Genomic DNA, 22,204 nt, shown 5'->3' on the forward strand with positions numbered 1-22,204 from the left:
TGATTTTTAGCAGCTTTATTGAAAATGACTACCCCAAAGTTCAAAAACCACTGTCAACAGAAACACTACAGATTATCTCTGGGCTATAAAGGAGAGAGGTTCATTCATATAGACCATTTTATCTTCCATCATGTCCAGAGTCCAAATAATTACGATGTTGGGGAGAGAGTTACAGAGACTCTGGTTAACATCTACTACCTAGAACTGCAAAACTCTGTCAGCAAGAGGGCTCCTTTCAGAGCTATTCACAAGACCCAGAGATTCTTAGAAACAAAAACTTTCTAGACTAGGGCAGCCCTCTGCTATCACAGCTGAGTGCCACACTCCTCCCAGAAAGGGAGGTCTCTGTAACCCTCTGTGACACAAAATAAATACAATGAAACCTAGATCCATACATTCCCAACCAAAGAACATCACTAAATCACCTAGATAGCTGCTTTCCACACTCACATTGACTTTTATGAGGAAAATGACCATGTACCAAGTTCATTCAACACTCAATCTTAAAAGTCTACAGTTTGTTAGATACAGCTTCAAGTCAGTCCCCTACCCCTTCCCTTTCTCCAGCTTCAGCTCTAAAGCTCACTACTGGCTTCCAGGATAATGATCTCTCAGCCCTAGAAGAGCCTCATTTACTACAAAGACTGGGATTCCTCAGTCAAGTAAGTGATTTGCCTATTGTAGAAAGATTTACAGCAGTGACTGAAACCAAAAGGAGGTTATACCTGTTCTTGACTGTTCTGATTGACCAAAATCTTCAACATCCTACTCTTGACTGTGAGAACAAATGCAAATATTAAAGCAACAAAAAACACCCTCAAATTTTGTCACAGCTTAGCCAGATCTGACCCAGCCAGTTGGCTGTTACACAATAAATAGGAACTTCCAGGATTATAATTCTAGTAGTTTCTTTTTTGCTTTGTTTTGTTTTGTTTTTGGTCGATAGTATCCATAATAATAAATTGGATACTATACCAAGATATCAGACATTTATTCTGCAGGTCCTAAGTATTCCATCAAGGAGATTAGTAATTTATAAATAATTAAGTAATAAGCAAATAGACCCTTAAAGGTTGAGGATAAAATGACAAAAACAAACAGAAAAACCCTAGTCAACAGGGATCCCTACCTTCTTTTTGGAGTGGCTTCTTTCCTCCTCCTTTGTGGCTTTGCTATTTTTCCCAGCACGGGACACCTTCTGGTCCCCAGACTGCTTGATGGTGATCTTGATCTCGGGTGGGCATATATAGTTCTCCAGATTCTTTGGGGGTTTCTTAGCCCGCTTCGTGGTCTGAATCTTCAGCTTCAGGCTCCCCTCTGTGAAGTTTGCCTCCTTGATAGAAAACTCCTGTTCTTCCAGACCATCTCCTGCCACCCATTTCTCACTGTCTGCATTGGAGTTGGAATCCACATCCCGTCCTGAGCCCAGTTCATCCTCCTCCTCTGGCTCCATGCGTTCTCCGCCTACTGGGATCCCCTTCCCAGTCTCCGGAGCAGAGAGCAAAGGTTCCCCTGCACAGCCAGGAGCAGTCAAGGGCTTGGCTGAGGAGCCCGGCAGGAATTCCGACTCGCTCCCCCTTTGCCGGGAACCGCTTAAGACTTCCCTGGACTCCATGACAATCCTACAGTCTCCAAGAGTTCTCAGGAGGGGGACGGGGAAAAGGGAAAAGAGAAAGGTGAGAAGAGAGGGCACCCAAAATTCCAAGGAGAAAGTGGTCCAGCTGCTGGGTTCAGAGTCCCAGGGATGGAGACACGGTGAGGTTGTTCAGAAGGGATCAGATCTGCAACTGAGAAGCAGAGAGATAATTAGCCATGGCAGGAAGGAAAATGACCTCAAAGGTAACTCAAAGTTCCAGAAGCCCCATCCCACCTCACTTATCTATGGCATCAGAAAAAAATGATTGGAAAGAAATCAAACCAGAAAGTGCACATCCCCAAATTATATTATATTGGAGCAGAGCGGGAAACACACGCGCACACACAGGTTTTCATTGAATTGTTATTAATTTTTATGGTTGTGGGCCCAAGAATAAAGATAAGAGAGGTGAGTCCTCCAGTCCAGTAACAAGCTAGATGCTTCTTATACTAAAGCCACAGCTGTCTGAGTCACCATCAAAGCCAACCACGATGAAAGGAAGTCAAGTGCTGGTGCTCAGGTCTGTGGAAACTGCATCTGGCTGGCTTCTTGCACAACTTCCCTCTCACATGTGAAGAACAGTCTGCAAAGCTGAACACCACCCTGGGCTGCCTGGGCCAAGCTCTCCATCCTCTCAGAAGAAGAACTTCTGGACCATTCTTCCTTTATTATCTTTCATTATGAATTATTTTAATCACGCATAAGTCTTGTCTTTATTTCTTAAAATAAACAAATGCAAAGCTTAGGTGAAGGCTTGTAAAAGGAAAACAAAAAGAGTTCAGTGAGAAATTACTTCTAATGCTGTGATTAATGCAAAACAAATGCTAAAAATGTTTCCAACACAAAAGTTATTTAATCATTATCAATCATTTAGATAAAAATAGTCACCCGAGACAGTTTTAATTCCCTTCCTAGACCTTAAATAAAGTGGCGTTATGTCTACATGGCAACAAAAAAGAGAGGGAAGAGAAGGAGCATTTCACAGGCCTCTGGAAGTGCCAGGAATGCCCCCCCAAGATTTCTTATTCTGCCTTCCTCCTCACCTAACCATCATAGGATCAGCTAATCTATCCTTCACCCTTATTCACTCCATGTCCCATTATTCCCAATTTCATACTCATCATTTTTAAAGCTCAAAAGAAAGCCCAAATGCTCATTCTCAAGAGAAAACCTCAAGCCCTGGGGCCGCCCTCAACTTCAAGACATCATCTCCTTCTACCCCTGGCTGTAGGTAAGATTACATCCAAGCCTTCACAAATGGCTGAACATTCAGCAGAAGGCATTACAGCATACCTTAGGCTGCTACCTTTGAACCCATCAATTTAAGCAACTGACCAGCAAATGTGCCCACCAGAAAATGCCAAAAATGCCTGCAAACATACATTCAGAAAAGCCAAGAACTGGAAACCGAGCGGGTACTTCCTCCCTCTGGAATCAGTACATTTTCAGCTGACGCCCTGTGAGGAAGCCAGCCAGCAAGGCAGCAGGGCTTCAACATGGACCCTGCTCCCCAGAGAAGCCCAGGAACATACTCAGCTCCTGGAAACTGCGCAGCCCCACGGAAAGACACATTTACAACTGCTTCCACTTAGGGGAAAACCCGATGAATGCAGCACTTCTGCAAGAGAAGTGGCTGCCTGGTGAAAAGCATGAGCCTCCTCCCCAAAGTTGTCAAGCAAACACTGGACTGCCACCTGTGCCCCATGCTGCAAAAGGGACCAAGTCCCCACTTAGGAGCAGAGGAGGGCAGTTAGACCAGACGACACTGTGTTTCCTTTATTTGTGAGATTCTTGTCTCACCTAGACTGATCTGCCTACCTGCCCAAAACCTTACATAGGTTTTAAAAAGTCATATTCAAGTCAACATTCATTGAGGCCTTTCTCACTAGTGTCAGGTAACACACTGCTGTTGGAGGCATCAAGATGCCTGAGAACCTGTCCCTATTTACCTCTACTGAGCAAAAAACCATATAAGTTGGTAGCCATGTTTCTTATGGCAACAGTGTTCAGTGGTTTACTCCCTCTGGCAGGAATCTCCAGTGTTATAGTTTAATTCCCTGGTACCTACCTGTAAGGCGTCCTCTGGTCAGAGCAAAAGCTGAGGCATATTCTCCATAAAATTTCCTAAACTAAATCTATTTGGACCTTTGAACAAGAGTAGGTCAATAGCTATTGCAGGTTCTGTGATGAGAGAAAGGAAGGTAAAATCTAAACTTTAGAGGAATAGATAGGAGTACGAAGTGGATAAATTATCTATATTGAGAAAGGATCTTCCCTTTAAAAAATGACTCACTTCAGAGTTTCTTATATTTAGTGGTATAAATCATTAACTGATTAATATTGAAGACAAAGTTCCAAAACTTGAAACTCAAATAGTAAGAGATCCACAAAAAATGAATATTTAACAATTTTTTTTCAGTTCTCCTCAAGTCAGGATCCTAAAATACACAATTTAAATACAATCTCTTTCCTCAAGGAGGTTATACTCTTGAAGAACGATTTGAAAAACAAAACAGAGATTTGTATATGTCCTATAATAAGGGATAGAAACAAAGGGAAGAGAAAGGGTTTTCCACTTGGGCAAGGTGTAGACTGATAGATAGGAAACTACACAGGAAGTCCTCAAGAGGGCATAGGATATGGCTCTGACCTTGAGGGGCTTCAATAAGTGGAGTGGGAAGGAAGACATGGCAGACAGAAGGAACAGAATGAGGCAAGGCCTGGGCAGGAGCACACAGGGTGATGTTCAGGAAAGAGAAAGCTGAGGTTTGGCTAGGAGGTGTGGTACAATGTGGTGACTGGTAAGAGGTATAGCTGGAGATAAAACATTACAGCCAGATCATGGACACCCCTGAATGGCATGCTAATGAGCTGGATTTTATCTTAAAGGTAATGGGAAGCCATTTAAGTAGGGGATGTCAGTAGGGAAGGGGTATTATTAAAGTTATGTTTTAGAAAGATAATTCTGGCATGTGGTGTGAGGGATGAATTAAGGGAACCTGATATTAGAGGCAGGGGGACCATAAAGAGGCTCGGCTGAAATTCAATTCTTGTTGCATGAGGACCAAACCAGGGCAGTGCAAGTATAAAAACTAGAGATGAAACAGTAATGCAGTTTCAAATAATCCCATCCAGGAACACTTCAATTGCAGACTTTCCCTAATGGTTTACCTTAAGAATTCAGTCTTAGGCCTCATTAGCCAACAAGCTGCATTCCCTATTCAAGTCAAACCAGTCTCCACAGTGGCATTACACACACACACAGAGTTCTTTCTGCCTTGATATTTTTGTAGAATATTTTCTTATATCCTCTTCCAACCATGCAGGTGATGCCTGCCATACAACTGGTGTTCTCCAAATGTTTGTTGCAGGAAGGAATGAATGAGCAAATGAACAAACAGATCCCAAGCCTTCCCACATTTCAAGGTCATGCCCAAGTCTTCACTTCTCCATGGCAACATACTGCAAACTCTGGACCACAGCACTCACTCCCTGGCCTGACTTAATACTGCTCGCAGCTATAGAGCTTGTAACTAAATACTAGTCATACATTGTCTTCCCATTGTTTCCAGTATACAACTCTTATTTTCCTTACTCTATTGCAATTCAGGCTCAAGCTGAGACCAACTGTAGCTGTATAACACTTACATTTGCTTCAGCACCCAGTGAAGGATGGGGCACATGGAGGACTTCATGGAGTTCTTTCTGAATGAAAATGAATTAGCCCCTGACAGCTCATCAAAGTCCTGTGGTTCAAACTCCAACTGTAGCTCCACCCAGGCAGGCGGCCCCTGCACAGTTCACTGTCTATGGCCCTCATGGCCACATTCACGAGAGACACTTTCAAAAGTAAAGAGCAAAGAAACATAACCCGTTTGTTTACTTCACAAGCACACAAAGCTGTTGTTCTCCTTTTGCTTTTTCCCAGCACATACCTACCACCCCAAATTCACAGTTCCATTTTTTGGTGCATCAGAGAGACCACTGTGAGTCCTCTTGTGGCACTACTGCCAACGTGTCCTGTGAGTACACGCACACGTTCACTCAACGCACTCACAGAGGAGGGTGAAAACAAGAGCAAGGTGAAAACGGTTTGCCTTGTCACATTCCAGCAGCCAGCAATGACTCCAGAGGGGGCAGCGCACAATGGACACTCTGTACTGGCTCAGGCTTTCAGGCCAACAAAAGTTAACCCTTCTGTGGCTGTTTGCAGGACTTGGAATGAGAGGAGCACCATAGGAACAATAACGTTTGCTGAGGAAATGACCACTCAGCAGGTTCCAGGAGAATAGAGGGGAGAGGAGAGGGGCTGTGATGTGCTTGGGAAAGAACCCTGAGAGAGCAGTCCAAAGACTAGGCCTGCCGTTCACCGACAGTGAGATGCTAGACAAGTTACTCTGAGTCCCTTACTCCATACTTATCCCAGCAATGAACTGAGCAGGACCAAGGTCTGTTCCATACTCAAGACTGTGTGATTATACCTTGCACAGCCATAGACCTATGGGACACTCCAAAGTGGGTAATGTGAGCCTATAGAATTATTTGTCTGAGGGCCCAGGGGAATCCTGCTTGGCTCCATGTGCTTCATGACCCAAATGAGTCCCAGGGAGTAAGTACATCCTCCCTCCTCCATGATCTACAAAATGGAAGTATTTTTCCTAGTCTAGAACACATTCACTACCTGCAGCCTTGAGGGAACTCTTACTAATCCTGGAACTTGGTGGAAATGCAAATTCTCAAGCCCCACCTATGGCTCCAAGGGTGGGGGCCCAGCACTCTGGCTGGTACCAAGGCCTCCAGGCAGTTCTGATGGGCTTAGGCTTTGCCTATGTGCTTACCCTTACCAACTGACTTGACCAAAGAGCACTACTGCTCTATGTTTAAAGGGAATTCTCCCTTACAGTTTTACTTTTAGTCTCTTAAGAACAGACATCAGTGGCATTTTATTCATCTATGCAATCCCAATGCCTAGCACAGTGCCCAGTGCATAATGGACACTCAAGAAATGTTGGTTGACTGAATTAATAAATAAACAAACTAGCCCAGTATCATCCACCTCTCCCACCTGCTTTGCTTCCAGGGCACATTCAGGCCATCATCACCCTGGCCACTGCTTTCCTAAGTGTCAACATGGTGGAAGTGATACAGCCCTTGGCATATATTGCAGGAGTCAAAAGATACGGATTCTGGACCTAGTTCTGCCACTTAGGAGCCCTCATAAGCCCTCTTTCAGCCTTGGTGTCTCTCATCAATGAAATGAGAAAAAATGTCTTCCTGATCTTCCTCATTAGGTTATAGTTTTTATCTCTTTTTTTTTTCTAATGGAACTATATGTTTCTTGTAAATTTTTTTTTTTATGGCACATGCACCTCATAAGGTCTTAAAGGCAAACAATGACAAATACAGAAAGAGTTTGCTACCTCATTCCTGACCTTTCCCAAACTCCCCCTGGAACTCCTCATCCTCAGTCCTACCTCGGCTCCTTACTCTGCAGATCCCATAAGGCTGGACACTTCTTTCATCTTTACATGTAGAAGACACTGAGCTGCCTATACAATCCTCAGGTCAGAACCTTTTCCCCTCAAAACTCTGTAGAATGTCTTCTAGCATTCTCAGTAACAGAAGAGAAAATGGAAGCCAGCCTGGTTTTGTTTCCTTTGTCGGTAACTTGTTTCATGCTTTTCTAATTGCAGATTTTTTTTTCATTGTAATAGAATTTTATTAATGACAAAATGAGTAGTGTGGATCTCACTTCTTTTATTCTTCCTGGAACACAGTGCGCCTTTTGGATCTGTAGTGCAGGTTATTTCTAGCTCAGAACCGTTTCCTTCAATATTCCTTTAGTTATTTCTTCTATTCAATGGTTCTGGCTTCTAATTTTTTCCTGTAACCTCAGTTTAGAATTCTCATCTCTGTTCTCCATTTCTCTCATTTTCTCTCTCACTGCTTTTTGCATTGTGGGAGAGCATTCCTTAATCTAAGGTCCATAACACCAATTTAATTCTGTCTTCCATCCTCCCTTTGCCTTTATTGACTTCACTGTGGATGTTTAATTTTGCAATTGCACATTTTGTATCCCTGGAATCTAACTTTGTTCATCCTTCTTTCTGTTAATTCTGATGCTTTTTCATCTCAGCATGCTCTCTCCTTGTTACTTTATGTTTCTTTTCCACCGGGGATCATGCCTCTTCCTGTTGCAGATGTCTGGCAGCTATCTAAAATTCTTATTTTGCTATTGTAGTAAATAATATCACAATACTGTTCTTTTTTCCTTGTTCTGAGTGTTTCTCGCCTAAGGTCTTGTGTTTGATTAGTTCTCTTCACTCATGCTCTGAGGAAAAAGCCATGCAGGGCAGTCTTGTCTACAGAGAAAGCACTAGACTGCTTTTGACTCTACCTTCCATCCATCCTGAAGTCAGTCAAGTCCTTCTCTCAGAGCTATCACTATTATCAGTGATCTGGTCACCTCAGTTCCTAGTGAACAGTAACAGTGGTATGTTGGGGCTCATGAGAGCCCATCCATGTGAGTCTCATCCCAGCTCTACTTTCTGTGGTGTCAAGTTGATAGCTTGAAAATTGGCTGTGGTAGGCGTGTTTACACCACAAGAATCAGCAAACTTAACAAATCAGGTCTTAGAAAAAATCAAGAGAACAGGGTGTTAAGCATTTACACAACTGATAGCAGACATCTACCTACTACTATTTTGTGTGACTAACTGGGGATTCTTCTGTCAGATTCTTTGCAACTCTGAGCAGCTGAAATCCACAATGTGCACTGTCACATAGACTCTTTATGTCTACCTCAGAACTTTCCTTGAGGAAACATCTCTGCCCAGAAGTCAAAAGCTCCTCCCAAACCTCCCCACTCCAGTCTTGCCCATTTGTTCTCTGAAAGCTGTAGACTTTGAGAATATGTATAACGAGGTTAGGGAGAAGACAGTCTTTGGTAGTTTTATTAAAGTTGTCCGTGCAGTAGATCTGATGACTGCCTATTTTTCTTATTGACAGAAATTGTGAGTTTCTGATCTTAGGGGGACAAACTGTGTAAAAGGAAGGAGTGTGAGCCTACCTGACAACAGATAGCAAAGCAACTGCATCTTCAACTTAGGCTCATTGGCTATGGTTATAAGAAATCCCTTCTCAGATTCTGGCAAGAGACTGACCATCTGTCTGATTTTGGCCTTGGGGTGGTTGAGCGTTCATCTTCCTATATGTCTTCTGAGGTATTTAGGTGGGGAGTCAGAAGTGGCCTTTTCCTCTTGGGGGACTTTATATGTGTCTGGGATCCTCTTCTGCTCCCTCAACTTAACACCTCTTCATTACTCAGGCCCAGGTCAAAGGGTACTTCCTGAGCTTCACAGATCACATCAGGACTCCCTGTTTTGTGCCATTAGAGCATAGAGCTTTTCTTTCCTAGCACTTACTATATGTTATAATTAATACTTGTGCCACTCTTGGTTTCAACTCTGCCTGCCCCACTAAATGGAAAGCCCTTGAGGGTACATGCTGTGTTTGTTTAGCTAACCATGGAACCCCCAGGGCCCAGCACAGCTCCTGATCCATGGATCCAAATTATTCACTGTGTGAATGCTGAATGAGAGGCTGTGTCAAAGACCTGCCAGGTGCCATTTGACTCAGATGCCCATGACTCTGAGTGTTGTATCTCTGAAAGTCCACATGCTGCAGAAACATACAGAGTAAAAGCTCCATAAACACCGATAAAGTGATCAAGCAACCCAACCCTTACCAGCTCTCAATCAGCGAGGGCAAAGGCAGCTCTGCACACAGCTCTCTGACCCTGCAAACACACCGGTGGTCTCCAGCAGAGAATGAAGAGCAGACTCAGTGGCTTTTTTATATTACATACCTGTGTGGTACATTCCTGATCACAGTTCACCTCCTCCAGGCAGCTTTCTCTGAGTCCTACACCCACCACATTCCCCGGCAGCATCTCTTGAGTGGCAGCTCCCCCAAATCCCACTGATTTGCTTAACTTCATATAATTCCCTAATTCTTCTGGCTGGCCCATTCTTTCTTCTTTCTCCACCTGGTTACCTCTAAGTCATCCTTCAAAAATTGGGTCAAGTTTCACTTCCTTCATGAAGACTGGATGGGCCTTCCTTTTCTCCTCCTTTCCCCTTGTGTGCACACATGTATACACACACACTTATACACACTCACAGGTGGTCCTGCTCTCACTTCCCTGGGCATTCTGCTATCAAAGCATTTGGCAAACTGTATTGCAGTGTTAATGGCTGGGTTTTAAGTGGGTCTCTACCACAGTTAAGAGGACAGTGAACATACTCAGTAAATGTCCAACAGCAAGTGTCCAAGCCATGCTTCCCCTTGAAAAGAGGAATGGAAGTAGCACTGATGTGATGTCACAGGTTTAGATTACTTAACCTCTCTTTTCCGTTTAGTAGTTGTGTTCTTGGAAATTACATTTAAACTGTTCAAGTTTCATTTGGAAATTGGGTAACACTCCTACCTCAAGGGTTGTTTTGAGAAGTAATTGAAGATTAAATAAGATATTTTGAAAGATCATGTTGGGATCACCTTAGTGGGCATTCAAAACTTTTGGTAAATTTCATTTACTCCTGTAGTCTGTGTCACCCACACTGACTTTTGGCTAAATGTTGCCTTTTCTTTGCAGATCCCAAGTAAAGCCCGAGAGTTGGGCATTGGAGACCAACCTCCTCCATCTCCCTTTACAATGGGAAGCACAAACAAGTAGTTTAATTTGTACCTGCTATTGTACCTGCTAACGTGAGCGTTTTGATATTGTTTGACTATCGCTTTCTTCTTCTACCCAGTTTGTCTTGTGGAGGAAATAAGACTTAGTTCAGCCACGAATTCCAGACTCAATTCCCTGCTCTGCCATTCGGAGCTGGGTGGACTTAGGCAAGTTCTTTTTTCTCCCTGGGTCTCCCCATCCTCATTTGTAGAACACGGGAGGTGATGAGGTGAACTCTGTGGCCCTCTAGCTCTGACCTTCTCAGGTGCTGAGCCCCCTCTCCTCAACTTGATGACCAGAAGCCTTTCAAAGATAGAGCTGGTACCTTACACCTCTGCATAGGTTTTACTGGTTCTGCAGGTCTGCTTGGCTGAACCTAACATAAAACTAAGAATCAGTCCCCTGTGCTCAGGGATCTCCAGGACAGGGAGAGAAGCAGAATCAAACTCCTGAGGCCTGAGGCCAAAAGCACACTGTTAACCAACAGTTCCAGTTCTAGCTGCAAACACAGTGCTTCCTCTGGGAACCAATAACACAACACAACACAACACCACGAGCCCTGGGTCTTCAGCCCCTGGGAGAGGTCTCCACAGCACTGGCTAGGCCAATCCTCAAGTTTACAGGTGGAGCTCTGGTCTTGGCGCATTACCTGTTGCCTGCATTTTTCCACTCAGTCAAGAAAAGAACACACTTGTAGTGCGAGAGGGGGTTAAATACAACAAATGGCCTCTACAGCCATTATCAATTTAATCCAAACAACAGTCCTGTGATGCAGAAGACCCATCCTCATTTTAAAGATGTGGAAATGTAAATGTAAATGTCCTGGAAGGCAAATAATTTGCTCAAGGGCACACGCTACCTGTGCCAGAGCCACAATCAAATTCAGGCTTATATGATTCCAAAGTCTGTGCTTTTACTTTTAGATCATGATGTCTCTAAAACACAAAGTGATGCCAGCTTTTGGCCAAACGCTCCTAGCTACTTCTATACATAGGAGCTCTAAAACCAGTTTGCCATCTGACTTGCCACATCACTTATATTCTCTGGGCATCAGTTTTCTCATGGGCCTCCTAATCTCTTCACAGACTCTTCCAAGGAAAAAAGTAAATAATATACGCAGAATAGCACCTAAATAGGTTAAATATGTAGGGTTGGCCAGTAAGAAATAACTGTGATCATAATATTTCTTGTCCAAATATATTCAAGAAGATCCACATGGTAAAAAATGATCCTAACTTTGAAGAGGGAAATAGTATATAATAAGTGCTTTAAGTTTATTCTTTGATTTAACCCTGAGATGTACCCATTTTACAAATAAGAAAACTGAAATTGAGATATTTGTTGAATCACAGAGGTAGTTCTGTCTGACTCCAACTGTCATGTGCTTTCCATTGAACCATAATGCTACCAGTCTTTAAATACCCAGCATTAGTAGTCACTTAAAGTCTGATCCTCCACCATACCTCGTGTAAACAGGGATGAAAATGGTAGACTTATCTGAGGGCAATGCAGCTAAACTGAATAATCAAACAGATAATAAATTCCCTAGTCATTCTTTCAGGGCCCTTTAATTTTTACCCCACTACCTGTTCAGTCTTAATTCAAATTCCTTGACTTCTCAACCACACCATTCAGCAATCACTTTGCTTATTGTCATTTGAATGTAAAGTGTAATCTGACACTTTCATGTTTGTGCTTCTGCACAAAGGAGATGCTAGGCATACCAGAGAGTAAACAAATACTGGCTCCATTTCCTGTCCTTTGTGATATTTCTCCTTCAGCTTTCGCGCATGGTCATTTAAATATTGCATTGTTATTTGAAACTTGAATCTCCAATTATGCTTTAAACTCCTGGAAATGAGTACCTGTATCACAGAGCTTCTTTGTTTCCCAGAGTGGCTGATCCCCATTCTGAAGGTTTATATATAGTTTTATTTTTGTCCTAAAGGTGCCTCTTTTGGACTCCAGACTGAAGAGTTGGTGGCTGACGGCAGGACAGTCAGATGTCAGGATACTCTCCTGTGTGGCATGCGTGGAAGTGCTGCTCACACTTCCCCTCCTCACATTCTGAAAACTCAGTCACGGCTCCCATCTCAGCTCAGGGGAGATGTAGCCTTGGCCTATTCCTCACAGGACCCCATCCCATCTGTTTTGCTGACTGACACTCCACAGAGCCCTACATGACTGTCCTCTGTTGCTGCCCCTCCACTGGTTTTCATGAGTTCTTATGGAGTCTTCCAACAGATTGAGAACAGAGACAACCTCCTCTCTATCTCTCGAGGTCCCCACAGCACCATCAGAGTCTATCATACTCATGTTTAAATGTAAATGAGCAAACAAAGTTTGCTGAATCAGAAGGTTGAAAAGTTGATGAGTTTGAATGAAAACTCTGGACAGCTAAGATTGGGCCCAACTTAGACAGCCCTGAGTTTTGTCCTTCCCACTGCTGTCAGGAAACCTCAGACCAGCAAGATGCCTGCTGGTGACCTGTGCCTCAGTATCAGCCAGCTGGACCTTCTGCATCAAGGCCTCCCTGTTCCTACCAGATGCAGTACATGTTCATGATTAGCATTCGTTTCCTTGTGACAATTCCAAATTCACATTCAAACTCTGTCCCATCTCTGCTACTGTACCCACCAAGAATGTCCCCTTGTTTCAGTTCCACCATCAACCCCAAAACCACATCCTCCTTGAAGCTTTCCCTGACTGCACTTTATCCCTGATCAACCAAATAGCATAATTCCACGTAGATCATTCTCCCACTTTGGCTTCAGACTGATGCTTTCCATTTGAGCTAAGCCTGTCTCTCCAGATATACTGTCCATTCTCCAAGGGCAAAAGCCATGTCTCATACCAGACCTTTCTCACCCAACAGTGCCAAGAACAATGGAACAAATTGCAATGCTGAGACTTTAATAAACATATGTGGATCCAAAAACCAACTGTAATCAAGCTCTGGAGTACAAAATAATGAACAGAGAGAAGGCCCACAGGGCTTTCACATCAAATCATCCTTTTTAGTCACCATTATGAATCAATACTTTAAAAAATCAAAGCTCTCATTGCTCGAATAACAGTAGGTCACAGACATACCAACCAACAACTGCAAGGGACTTGCCACCCAGATTTCATTATTTTGCTACAAGCTCAACAACTGTGCCCCAATTGCCTCTAATGAGAGTTCTCAGGCTACTGCATTGGATTCATCAAATTCAGCATCTCCAGCAACTACATCTTTCCAGGCCCAAGTTCAAACCCCAAGCAGTTTCTTTCCACTGACAGAACTCTCAATCTTTGGCAGATAAAAGGAATAAAGAAGAAATTGCTTTTTATGGAGTTAGGCTAATTGAGTTTCTTGGCTTTTTTTTTTTTTTTTTTTCTATTCCAAGTCCTAGAGTAAAAGTAATTGCAGCATCTCAGTAGCTTGTAGAGCCTTGCTCTTCCTAAATACTCAAGCAGTGTGCTCCTAGGTGATTCAGAATGCCCTCTGAACTCAGGTCAAAACCCAGCTTTCCTGATTCCACCCCAACCCTAATCTCAGAGGCCTTTGGCTTTGGACAAACTACGGGTCACTCCCTTTCATCTTAAAATGCATACAAACCAACTCACTAATTGTTATTGAACACAGGCCATGAAAGGGCAGACTCTGCTGTGGGGACTGAGCAGACATCCCGGGAGCACAGGCACAGCCTTAGCCTTCATGCCCAACAGAATCTACCCAAGAAAACAATGCCTAGCCCCCGAGACCCATGAGGTCCAAAGGTAACCATGGCAGAGATTCCAAATGCCTACCGGGCACAGGAAGCAGTAGCAAAGCCCAGATAGGGAATATGGTCTAGATTTTCCAGAAGCCGTCTTTGTCTGCTTCATTCCCGTTGTCTCATCTCAGTCATTTCACCAAAGGGGGCCAGTTTTCAAAAGATGTAGAGGATCAATCCTTTTCTTCCTTCCACATTATTCACGACAGTACTTCTTCACACTTAGCTCACCATCCCCTCCTCTCCTTTCCGTGTCCCCAAGTCTGGCTCTTTGGTGCTCACTAGGGAGTTTCTCCTGGTCCCAGTTCTTCTGAAGGTAACTCTCATCCACAGCAAACACTTAGCAAAGTTCGCTGATCCTCAGTGCGGCGGTGGGGGGACAGTTGTTGGGGTGCCAGGAGTTCTGAGCTTTAAGAAACCTTTAAAATTCCCAGGACACTTCTACCTATAGAGTCACAGAATTTCAGAAGGGGCCCTCCCTCCACATCAATCCAAACTCTTTCTCTTTACCGTGGCTCAAACTAAGGAGCAGAAAGGCAGCGCAGCTTGTCCTATACCACGTGCTGACGGGGAGCCGGCCCAGCCTGCAGCCTGCCTCTCACAAGGCTGTCCCTGGAACTTGCCCCTCTGAGTGCATTTCTCTGCTCAGCCTTCTTTTCCACTGCAGCCAGGCGCACTCAGTCACCGAGGAGTGGGAAGCACTTGGACTCAAGTAACAAAGAAGATTGCATGGTTAAGTGCCAAAATGAGTGTGGTGGACAAAAAATGCCATTGGAATTTTCAGAGAAAGTCAAGAGCTGTGTGTGCGAGAGTGGCAAGGAGGCTCTAGGAGGTACTTAATAAATATTTTGATGATTGAACGAATGAGTGAATCAGTGATTGATAGGATGTAACATGCAGTAAAACATTATTAACTCTTAGGCTTTGAGGGAGAAACTGAGAGTGGGAGATTGCCCCTGAAAGATAGCCAAAAATATAAAAAGCCATTGACATAAGTACTTATTATTCACTTTGTCGAAGAGGTCCTCGTTGTGTTGCTTCACCGTGCAGAGTTTTAGTGTATCTTAAACAACATTCACTTTTAATATTCTATCTCTGCATAAATTCTGTGATTCATTCATGCAACAGAAATCATTCATAAGTAGGGCTTTGTGGGGCAAACTTGGCCCCATCCTTCAAGGACTCACAGCCTGGAGAGGTGAGTGACAACGAAGAGCAAAGCAGCACGAGCCAGATGCCCGGCAAGTACTTTAGTCCTGAAGTGCTCTGGAGAAGGCAGTGAAGAGTTAAGAGCTGGTCAGGTGTCCGAAGAGGTAGACACTTTGGCTAAAAGGGACCAATAGGGACACCTTCCAGAGGGGAGTCGTTGATACAGAAGGAGCAGAGGTGTGGAGGTGGACAAGTGCACACAGTGCCCAGGGTCAGCAAGGAAATCAGTCTGATGGGAGCAGAGGCCTGTGTGTGCTGCATAAAACGGGGTGCACCCGAGAGTGCTGCAAGGTGCCTGGTACAGGCTGCTGGACAGGGCGAGCCAGGAATCATGGGAAAGAGAAAAAGGAGCAATACAGAAGAGTCAGACAGCAAATGGACTGTGAAGAACTTCCGTGATTCGAGAGAACTTGCTGGGTTTGTCAGGACAGATGCAATCTTGCTCTCAGTTCTATTCTTCAGAGAGGGTACAAATTCTGTCTTGACTATCATTTCTCAGCCACTGTGGCTCCCTGATGCAAACTCTCCCCCTCGCACTTGCCACCCATTACCTCTCCTCTCTGTGTGCCTCCATGTCTTTTTCTTTCTCCTTCTCATTCTTAACTCAAAGAGCATTTCCTGAACACCAATACATCCTTGAGTCAAAATTGGATACTATCTGAGACTCTGAGTCTCAGATGTATATGCAAAGTAGGTGTCCAACAATTCAATTGCTTTAAAATACATATACTGTAAACACTTTTTTCCCCTTTGGTCAACTCAGGAGTACAGAACAACTATTCCCTGACTGTCTTAGAACACAAGGGACCTCTACAGGCATTTCTGGTCATACCAAGAGGTTATTAACCTCCAAGCGATGGTGACAATAATCCCAGACATCAGTTTCCAGGAGGCAGTGTGGAAATCCTCTCAGAGTTCAATTACTGAAATTAGCTGGTATTATTTAATCCACAGAACCCCTACGTAGTAGGCACGGTAAGCATATTTTATCCCTATTTTACTGATTAGTCTACTGAGGCTCAAAGAGGTTAAATAACTTTCCAGGGACATTTAGCTGGGAAAGGATCCAAAGGGATCCAAAGGGACAGGATCCAAAGCAGATCTTGTCACTTCAGGTGTGATGCTCTGCACACTTTAACAGAGCCATCTGGTCCCATGTGGGCCACCAACTTGTGTCATTTCAGCAAGTCAGCACATCAATGGCCTCATCCTCTGAAAGGGGATAAAATGCTTACTAAGCCTCCCTCCTTAGAAAATCAAGAGGGCAGACGTGGTATAAAGATGGTTTTGAAATGAAAAAAGTGCCATGCATATAAAAAGGAGTATGTTTTGATAGGAAAAGATAAGTTGGGTCAAAGAAACATTTTTCCAAGCTGGCAAAGTTCTGAAACTCTGCTCTCCATTCATCCCCTCTCCCTTCCCAGTACTTGGAAAGGTGGAAGCCTCTGCCTGCCTGGGGGTTAGCTCAGCTGGCTTTGCCTATAATTATTTCTCATGGATCTGCACATCACAATCCATCATTAGCTCCTGGGGAGGGGTAGCTGCTTCCTCCCAAGAGATCCTGTGGACTTCAGGGCTGCTCACATTCTCCATTTGACCTTGGCATTATCTGCTCTGAACTGGATAGGAAGTCAACTGCAGGTTTCCATACCAAAGGCCATTAAAAAAATAATGTTTCCTCAACCTTAGATGGTACTCTCTAAGGGGGTAAAAAACCAACTCTGAAAGGGAAGCTGTTCTGACCTGACTCTGAAAATTCCAGATGTGAAATGTAAGGGCCACTAAGTTGGACTCAGTTATCTAAGGTCACCAGTTTCCCCCAATACTTCATATTGCCCCAACCTGGTATGTCTAAGGAGGCATAAGAATCTAGTAGTAGGCTAAGTGAAAACGGAAGTAAATACTTAAAGCCAAACAAGAATGTAAGTTGGCATCTTTCCCCTGCATTCATGAAGTAGTACACTCTGCGGGCATCTTGGTGTTTACTTTTCTGCACTTAACAAGCCTTTGGCTGCCCAAAGTGTCTGCAACTTCATGGAGAGTTTGTGAAACACCAGGGTTTCCTTTAGAAACAACCCTAAATGAAGCTCACACCTATGGCAACAGGTCTGATGGTTGTACTCTTTATTCAATCCTGACCCAAAACATTTTGGGAAGCTCACCAGGTTTCACAATATACCATAGGATAGCAATGGAATTGGACTGTTTTGCTCACTTCTTCACAGGAACCCAAGGACCAAGCATAGTGATATGTGGCCAGGACTCTATGAGCCTCCTTTTTTCAGGGCAGTGCTGCCACCCCTCCAGGACAAGAGCAGCCTCTTGTCTCCATCTCCATCCCCAAATAGACCTCTCCCACACAGTGGGTCTCTAAACAAACTCGGTAACATTATCTCATTTTTTAAGGCACTGCAACTTCTTACAATGTTAATGTGTTAATAATAATTTACCCCATTCTTCTGGCAGGAGCAAAACTGAAGCAACTTGAAATGCCATCAGCAAAAAATTATTTATTTCCCATTCCTGAGCAGTGAAGAAAACAAGGTTTTGTTTGGCCAGGTCCACTCTTGATAGTTATCTGGTTTCAATTAAAACTTCAAGTCTCCAAGAGAAAAACTGGCATTCTGGGCTGCTGAGGCCCAGCCAAATTTCATTGTCTCTACAAGATTTCAGAAAGGATGTTCCATACAGCCAGCCACCTCTCATCTTCCTCCTTTTGCATATCATATAGAAGCTTCAGAGCAGAGACTAAAGTACAACTAAAAATAATGACCAGGTTGAAAGAACTCTGCCCTCCTAGAGATACATTTTTTGTGCCAGAGAAGTATTGATTCCGCTCCTAATGGAATTGAAAGTCAAGATAACAGCAGAAATGGAATCAAGAATCCAGGGGAAAGTGCCTACCTATTTATTTCTTCTTCATCAAACTCCTGCCTGTCCCCACTGACCATTTTCAACTAAACTTTCTACAAAGATTCCAAGCACTGTTCTCTCTTTGCCCCCAGCCTTCATTTAGGTCAGGTGATTTACAAACTAGCTTGCCATGAATAATGCACTCACAGGACCAGAAGCCCTCGTGGCACCAAAGGGGCTCCTTGGTTCACTCAGGTACACCCCTAGGCCTCCCCTGTGTGAAGTCCAGAACTGGGCCTGGCAGCAGTGCCTTCCTATGAGATGTTCTGATGATAACATACGAAGATTGGATTACACTCCTTCACTTGCCTAGCCCATTCGTGAACATATAAGGCAGTTGATATTTTCTCCCAAGCTATGAGTGGCCCCCTTCGGAACCACATCACTGCCTCTCAGCCACTCCTCCTAATGTTCACTACAAGCCATCCCATCCCCCACCTCCAATTTGTTTATTCCAGTGACACATCTATTTTCCCTGCTAAGGGAGACAAGTCTGTTTCCCTCCTCTGGCTCCCAATAGCATTCACTCACCACCTCCTCCCCCCAGCCCCGCTCAGGTTACTACAGTGGCTAGCAGCTCCCAGGGCCCAGCTCTAACACCAATTCAACTTCCAAAGACTAAGACTTTTATTTCCTTAATGGGGGAGGGGAGATGGTGTGCAAAGCAGCTCTTTCTGAGTACCCGGTCTCCTATCTCCTCAGGCTACATACCCTGGGGTTTGCAAATACTCTGTGTTTAACCATACTCTTCTGATCTGTCCTGAAGCCCTTCTTCGGTAGCAGGCAAAGCAATTAAGTACAGAGGAAAATACTGCATCTTCAGCTTAACTGAAACCTGGAACTTCCAAGTCAGGGCAAAAGGGATCACGCCTCTCTCCACTAGTCTTGGGATGGCAGAAACCACAGAAAGCAGGAGAAAGGGGAGGGAGTGACCTGGGATTGTAAACTGGCTACATTTTAAAGTGCTACAAACTTTCTCCTCCCTCACAGGCCCCTGGACAGCTGGCTCCTCCTCCCCATCCCAGCCAGACAACATCCAACTGGGGTGTGTGAGGATAACTCTCCCAGACCATCCTGGTCTGGCCCCAGTGTTGCAGATGTGGCCTGCATAGAACACCCTTCCTCTCCTCTCCATGTCCTTCTTTCCCAAACGACTCCTGCCCCTCCAAAACACACGAGTGTGCGTGTGCACACATACACACACGTTCTGAGGATAAGGATGGATTGGGAAGGGCACATATGATTTACCTGTGTAAACTTCAGGAGGGTAAAAGATGGGGCAGGACTGCCAGATAGTTTTGGCAATAGCGACTTTATAAAGTTAGTTTTTGCATAAAACTACAGGAAAAGAAGAAAAACAGGATGAAGAGTAAAGGAATGAAAAGGAAGAGAATAACAAATAATGTAAGAGGAAAATAAGTAATATTAGTATCTCCATAAAGACCATAGACTCCAACTAACTTTAGGAAAAAAGGTGTGGATAGTGGTGAAGGGGACGGGGAAGCTTGGAAGGAAAAGTAGCTGGGGTAGAATTCCAAAATAAACTGCCCTTTCGGAGGAGAGCTTCTGCAGGGATATAGAGAAACACAAATTGGCCTTTTAGCATTAGATGTCAACCATGAGATTATCAGGACAGTTTATTTGAAGCGGAAACGAATCGGAAATCCTTCCCTGAACAGTCCTCCTAGACCAATATACACACCCTCAGAACCCAGAGACACACATAAAGAATAAATGCAGCATCAAGGGGCAATAAGAACCCACTCCCCACACTCCCAGTACCTCTAGCCTCATCTCATACTTCCAACTGCACAACTTTCCGATCTCCAAAGAAAATATTTCCAGTTGGATCCTATTTCAGAATTGTAACTGGTGTGGGTTGTGAGAGGAGGGGTGTGTGCAGCCTGTAGGGGATGGGGACTGGAAGACAGCATTTCGGTAGTTCCTTATTTTTGTAGAGCCAGCATGCTCTACCGATCAGAAATTGCTATTACCCAACAATGCTTCCATCACAAGTAGACACCAAACACAGCATCAGCGTTATCACCATCTTGCTAAAGATCTACCCAGTCCAGTTTACCTGACTTTGTCTCTGTGGAACTTCTCCTACAGTATTTTAGTCAAAGAGATAATCGTTTGAAAGACGAAAACAATAAATCGATACTGAAGTGTTCCCTTTCAGGAGTTATTTCCCACTGGAAACCGCCGAACGGGAAAGCCGGTCGTTAATTCCCAAGACCACGGCTCCTCTAGAAACACACACAATGCGTGCTTTCAAAAAAGGCATTCGTCTGCTTTTAAGGGAATTCCTGTCTTTTCAGAGTCCCAAAACCGGAGAGCACGAGAAAGAGACTCAGATCCATTGATTAAGATTTTAAGAAAAAGACTAACAGAGCCACGACGCAAGCACACACCAACCTTCGCCGGCTGGACCACTTCTTCCCTGTTCTTCTTTCTATTAACGACACGTTAGATTCTGATACATTCCACCCCCCCCCCAAAAAAAAAAAAAATCTAACTAGATACAATGTAGCTCTCTAGCTCCACTTAACCTGCAAGTTACAAAGAGAGAGAGAAAAAAATATCCTGCCGCCTTCCCACCCCTTTCCCTCCCCCCTCCCCCTCTCTAGTCCACTCCGCCAACGCCAAACCCGCCAGCCCCGGCAGTCAGCGGCCGGACGGAGGGAGGGTGCAAAAGGAGTGGGGAGGGAGAAGGCCGGGATCGGGGAGCGGGGGTGGGGTGGGGTGGGGGATCAGATTAGGCCAAACTCAATAAGGTCCCAGACCTCCAGCCCGACGCTGCCACCCTCGCCGCCACCAACGAGTCACTTCAAATGAGCCAGCATCTCTGCCCACCGCCGGCGGGCCGTAATCGCGCCCATCCTCGGCAGCCTCGCCGGGACCGGCATCCCGCCCCTTCGGCCCGGTCTCCCCCTTCCCATCGGTGCAAAGTCAAAGCCCCGGCGAGGCAGCTTTAACTTTTTCATGCAGGGAACACACACCGCCCCCGACCCCGAGCGTGCGGCGGCCCGCGGCGTGGCTGGAGGCTGGGCGCCGGGATCCCGGGCCAAGGTCGCCGCGCGTGCTCACCCACGTCCCGGCGACTCCGGCTCCGCTGGCCCCGGCGCTCGCTCAGATCCCGGCTCCCGTCGCTCGCCCGAGCCCCCGAAGGTGCTGCTGCGGCAACTCCATAGCGATGAGCATCTGTCACACGGCGAGCCGCGGGCTGGCCACCCTCGCTCGGGGGGCGCCGGGGCCCCCGGGCGCCCGGAGGCGGAGGCGAGCGGCGGGCGCCCCGGCCGGCCCCGCGCTTCCCGCCCGGCGCTGCCGCCTGCGCCGCGCCACCGATTTACGGAGAGAGATATCAAGGGGGAAAATGGCGTCTCCGGAGCCCGAGGAGTCCTGGAGTAATCACATTCACACACACACGCCCGCACGCACACACTCGCACACCGCGCGCCGCGGGCCTGGCTAATTTTAGCAGGAGCCCCCCCAACCCCCCAAATTATATATATCCCAGTCTCTTCAATCAATGCTATTTTTTTTTCTTTTCTTCAAAGGATGGATTGGAGCCTTAAAAAAATGTTGCCGGGTTCGGGCTCGCAGGAGGCGGCGCGCGGAGGGCGAGGGCGCTTTTGCTGAGCTGTGCAGTTCGGTCCGCGGCGCCGGGCGGCCCAGCCCGCCAGCTTGTCCGCCCGCGGTCGCTAGTGCTGCCGCCGCCGCCGCCGCCGCCGCTCCATGGCCGCGCCCGACCCGCGCCCCCGCCGCGTCCCCTCGCCACCCGCCCGCGTCCCCGGCGAGCGCTGGAGTGGGGTCGGGCCCGAGTGGCTGCCTCCCGCGCCCTCTCCCGAGTCCCGGAGTCCTAGTGAAAGGAAGGGGGAGGGCGCGGGCGGGGGAGGGGGAGGATCGGAGCGGCAGCGCGGCGGAGCCGAACGGGGACAGCCACCCCGCGAT

At 45.7% G+C, this 22,204-nt stretch overlaps 1 protein-coding gene across 3 annotated transcripts in view; it reads right to left on the reverse strand.

The window, feature by feature from the left end:
- SETBP1 (SET binding protein 1) overlaps window positions 1-21,515 on the reverse strand; it is a 382,636-nt gene extending 361,121 nt beyond the window's left edge. The window contains exons 1-2 of one of the 3 annotated variants that reach the window (XM_059041284.2): window positions 21,341-21,515; window positions 1,130-1,787 (exon numbers count right to left, since the gene is read on the reverse strand). In XM_059041284.2, the coding sequence (XP_058897267.1) occupies window positions 1,130-1,615 (486 nt within the window). In that variant the 5' untranslated portion in view covers window positions 1,616-1,787; window positions 21,341-21,515. Of the gene's footprint in view, window positions 1-1,129; window positions 1,788-20,668; window positions 20,746-21,036; window positions 21,313-21,340 lie in introns of those variants that run through there. The other 2 variants (XM_067014318.1, XM_059041286.2) reach the window with 2 other exon arrangements.
- Between the last annotated feature and the right edge of the window lie 689 nt (window positions 21,516-22,204).

This window comes from Kogia breviceps, chromosome 15 (genome assembly GCF_026419965.1).
Source record: "Kogia breviceps isolate mKogBre1 chromosome 15, mKogBre1 haplotype 1, whole genome shotgun sequence".
In the NCBI taxonomy this organism is placed as follows: domain Eukaryota; kingdom Metazoa; phylum Chordata; class Mammalia; order Artiodactyla; family Physeteridae; genus Kogia; species Kogia breviceps.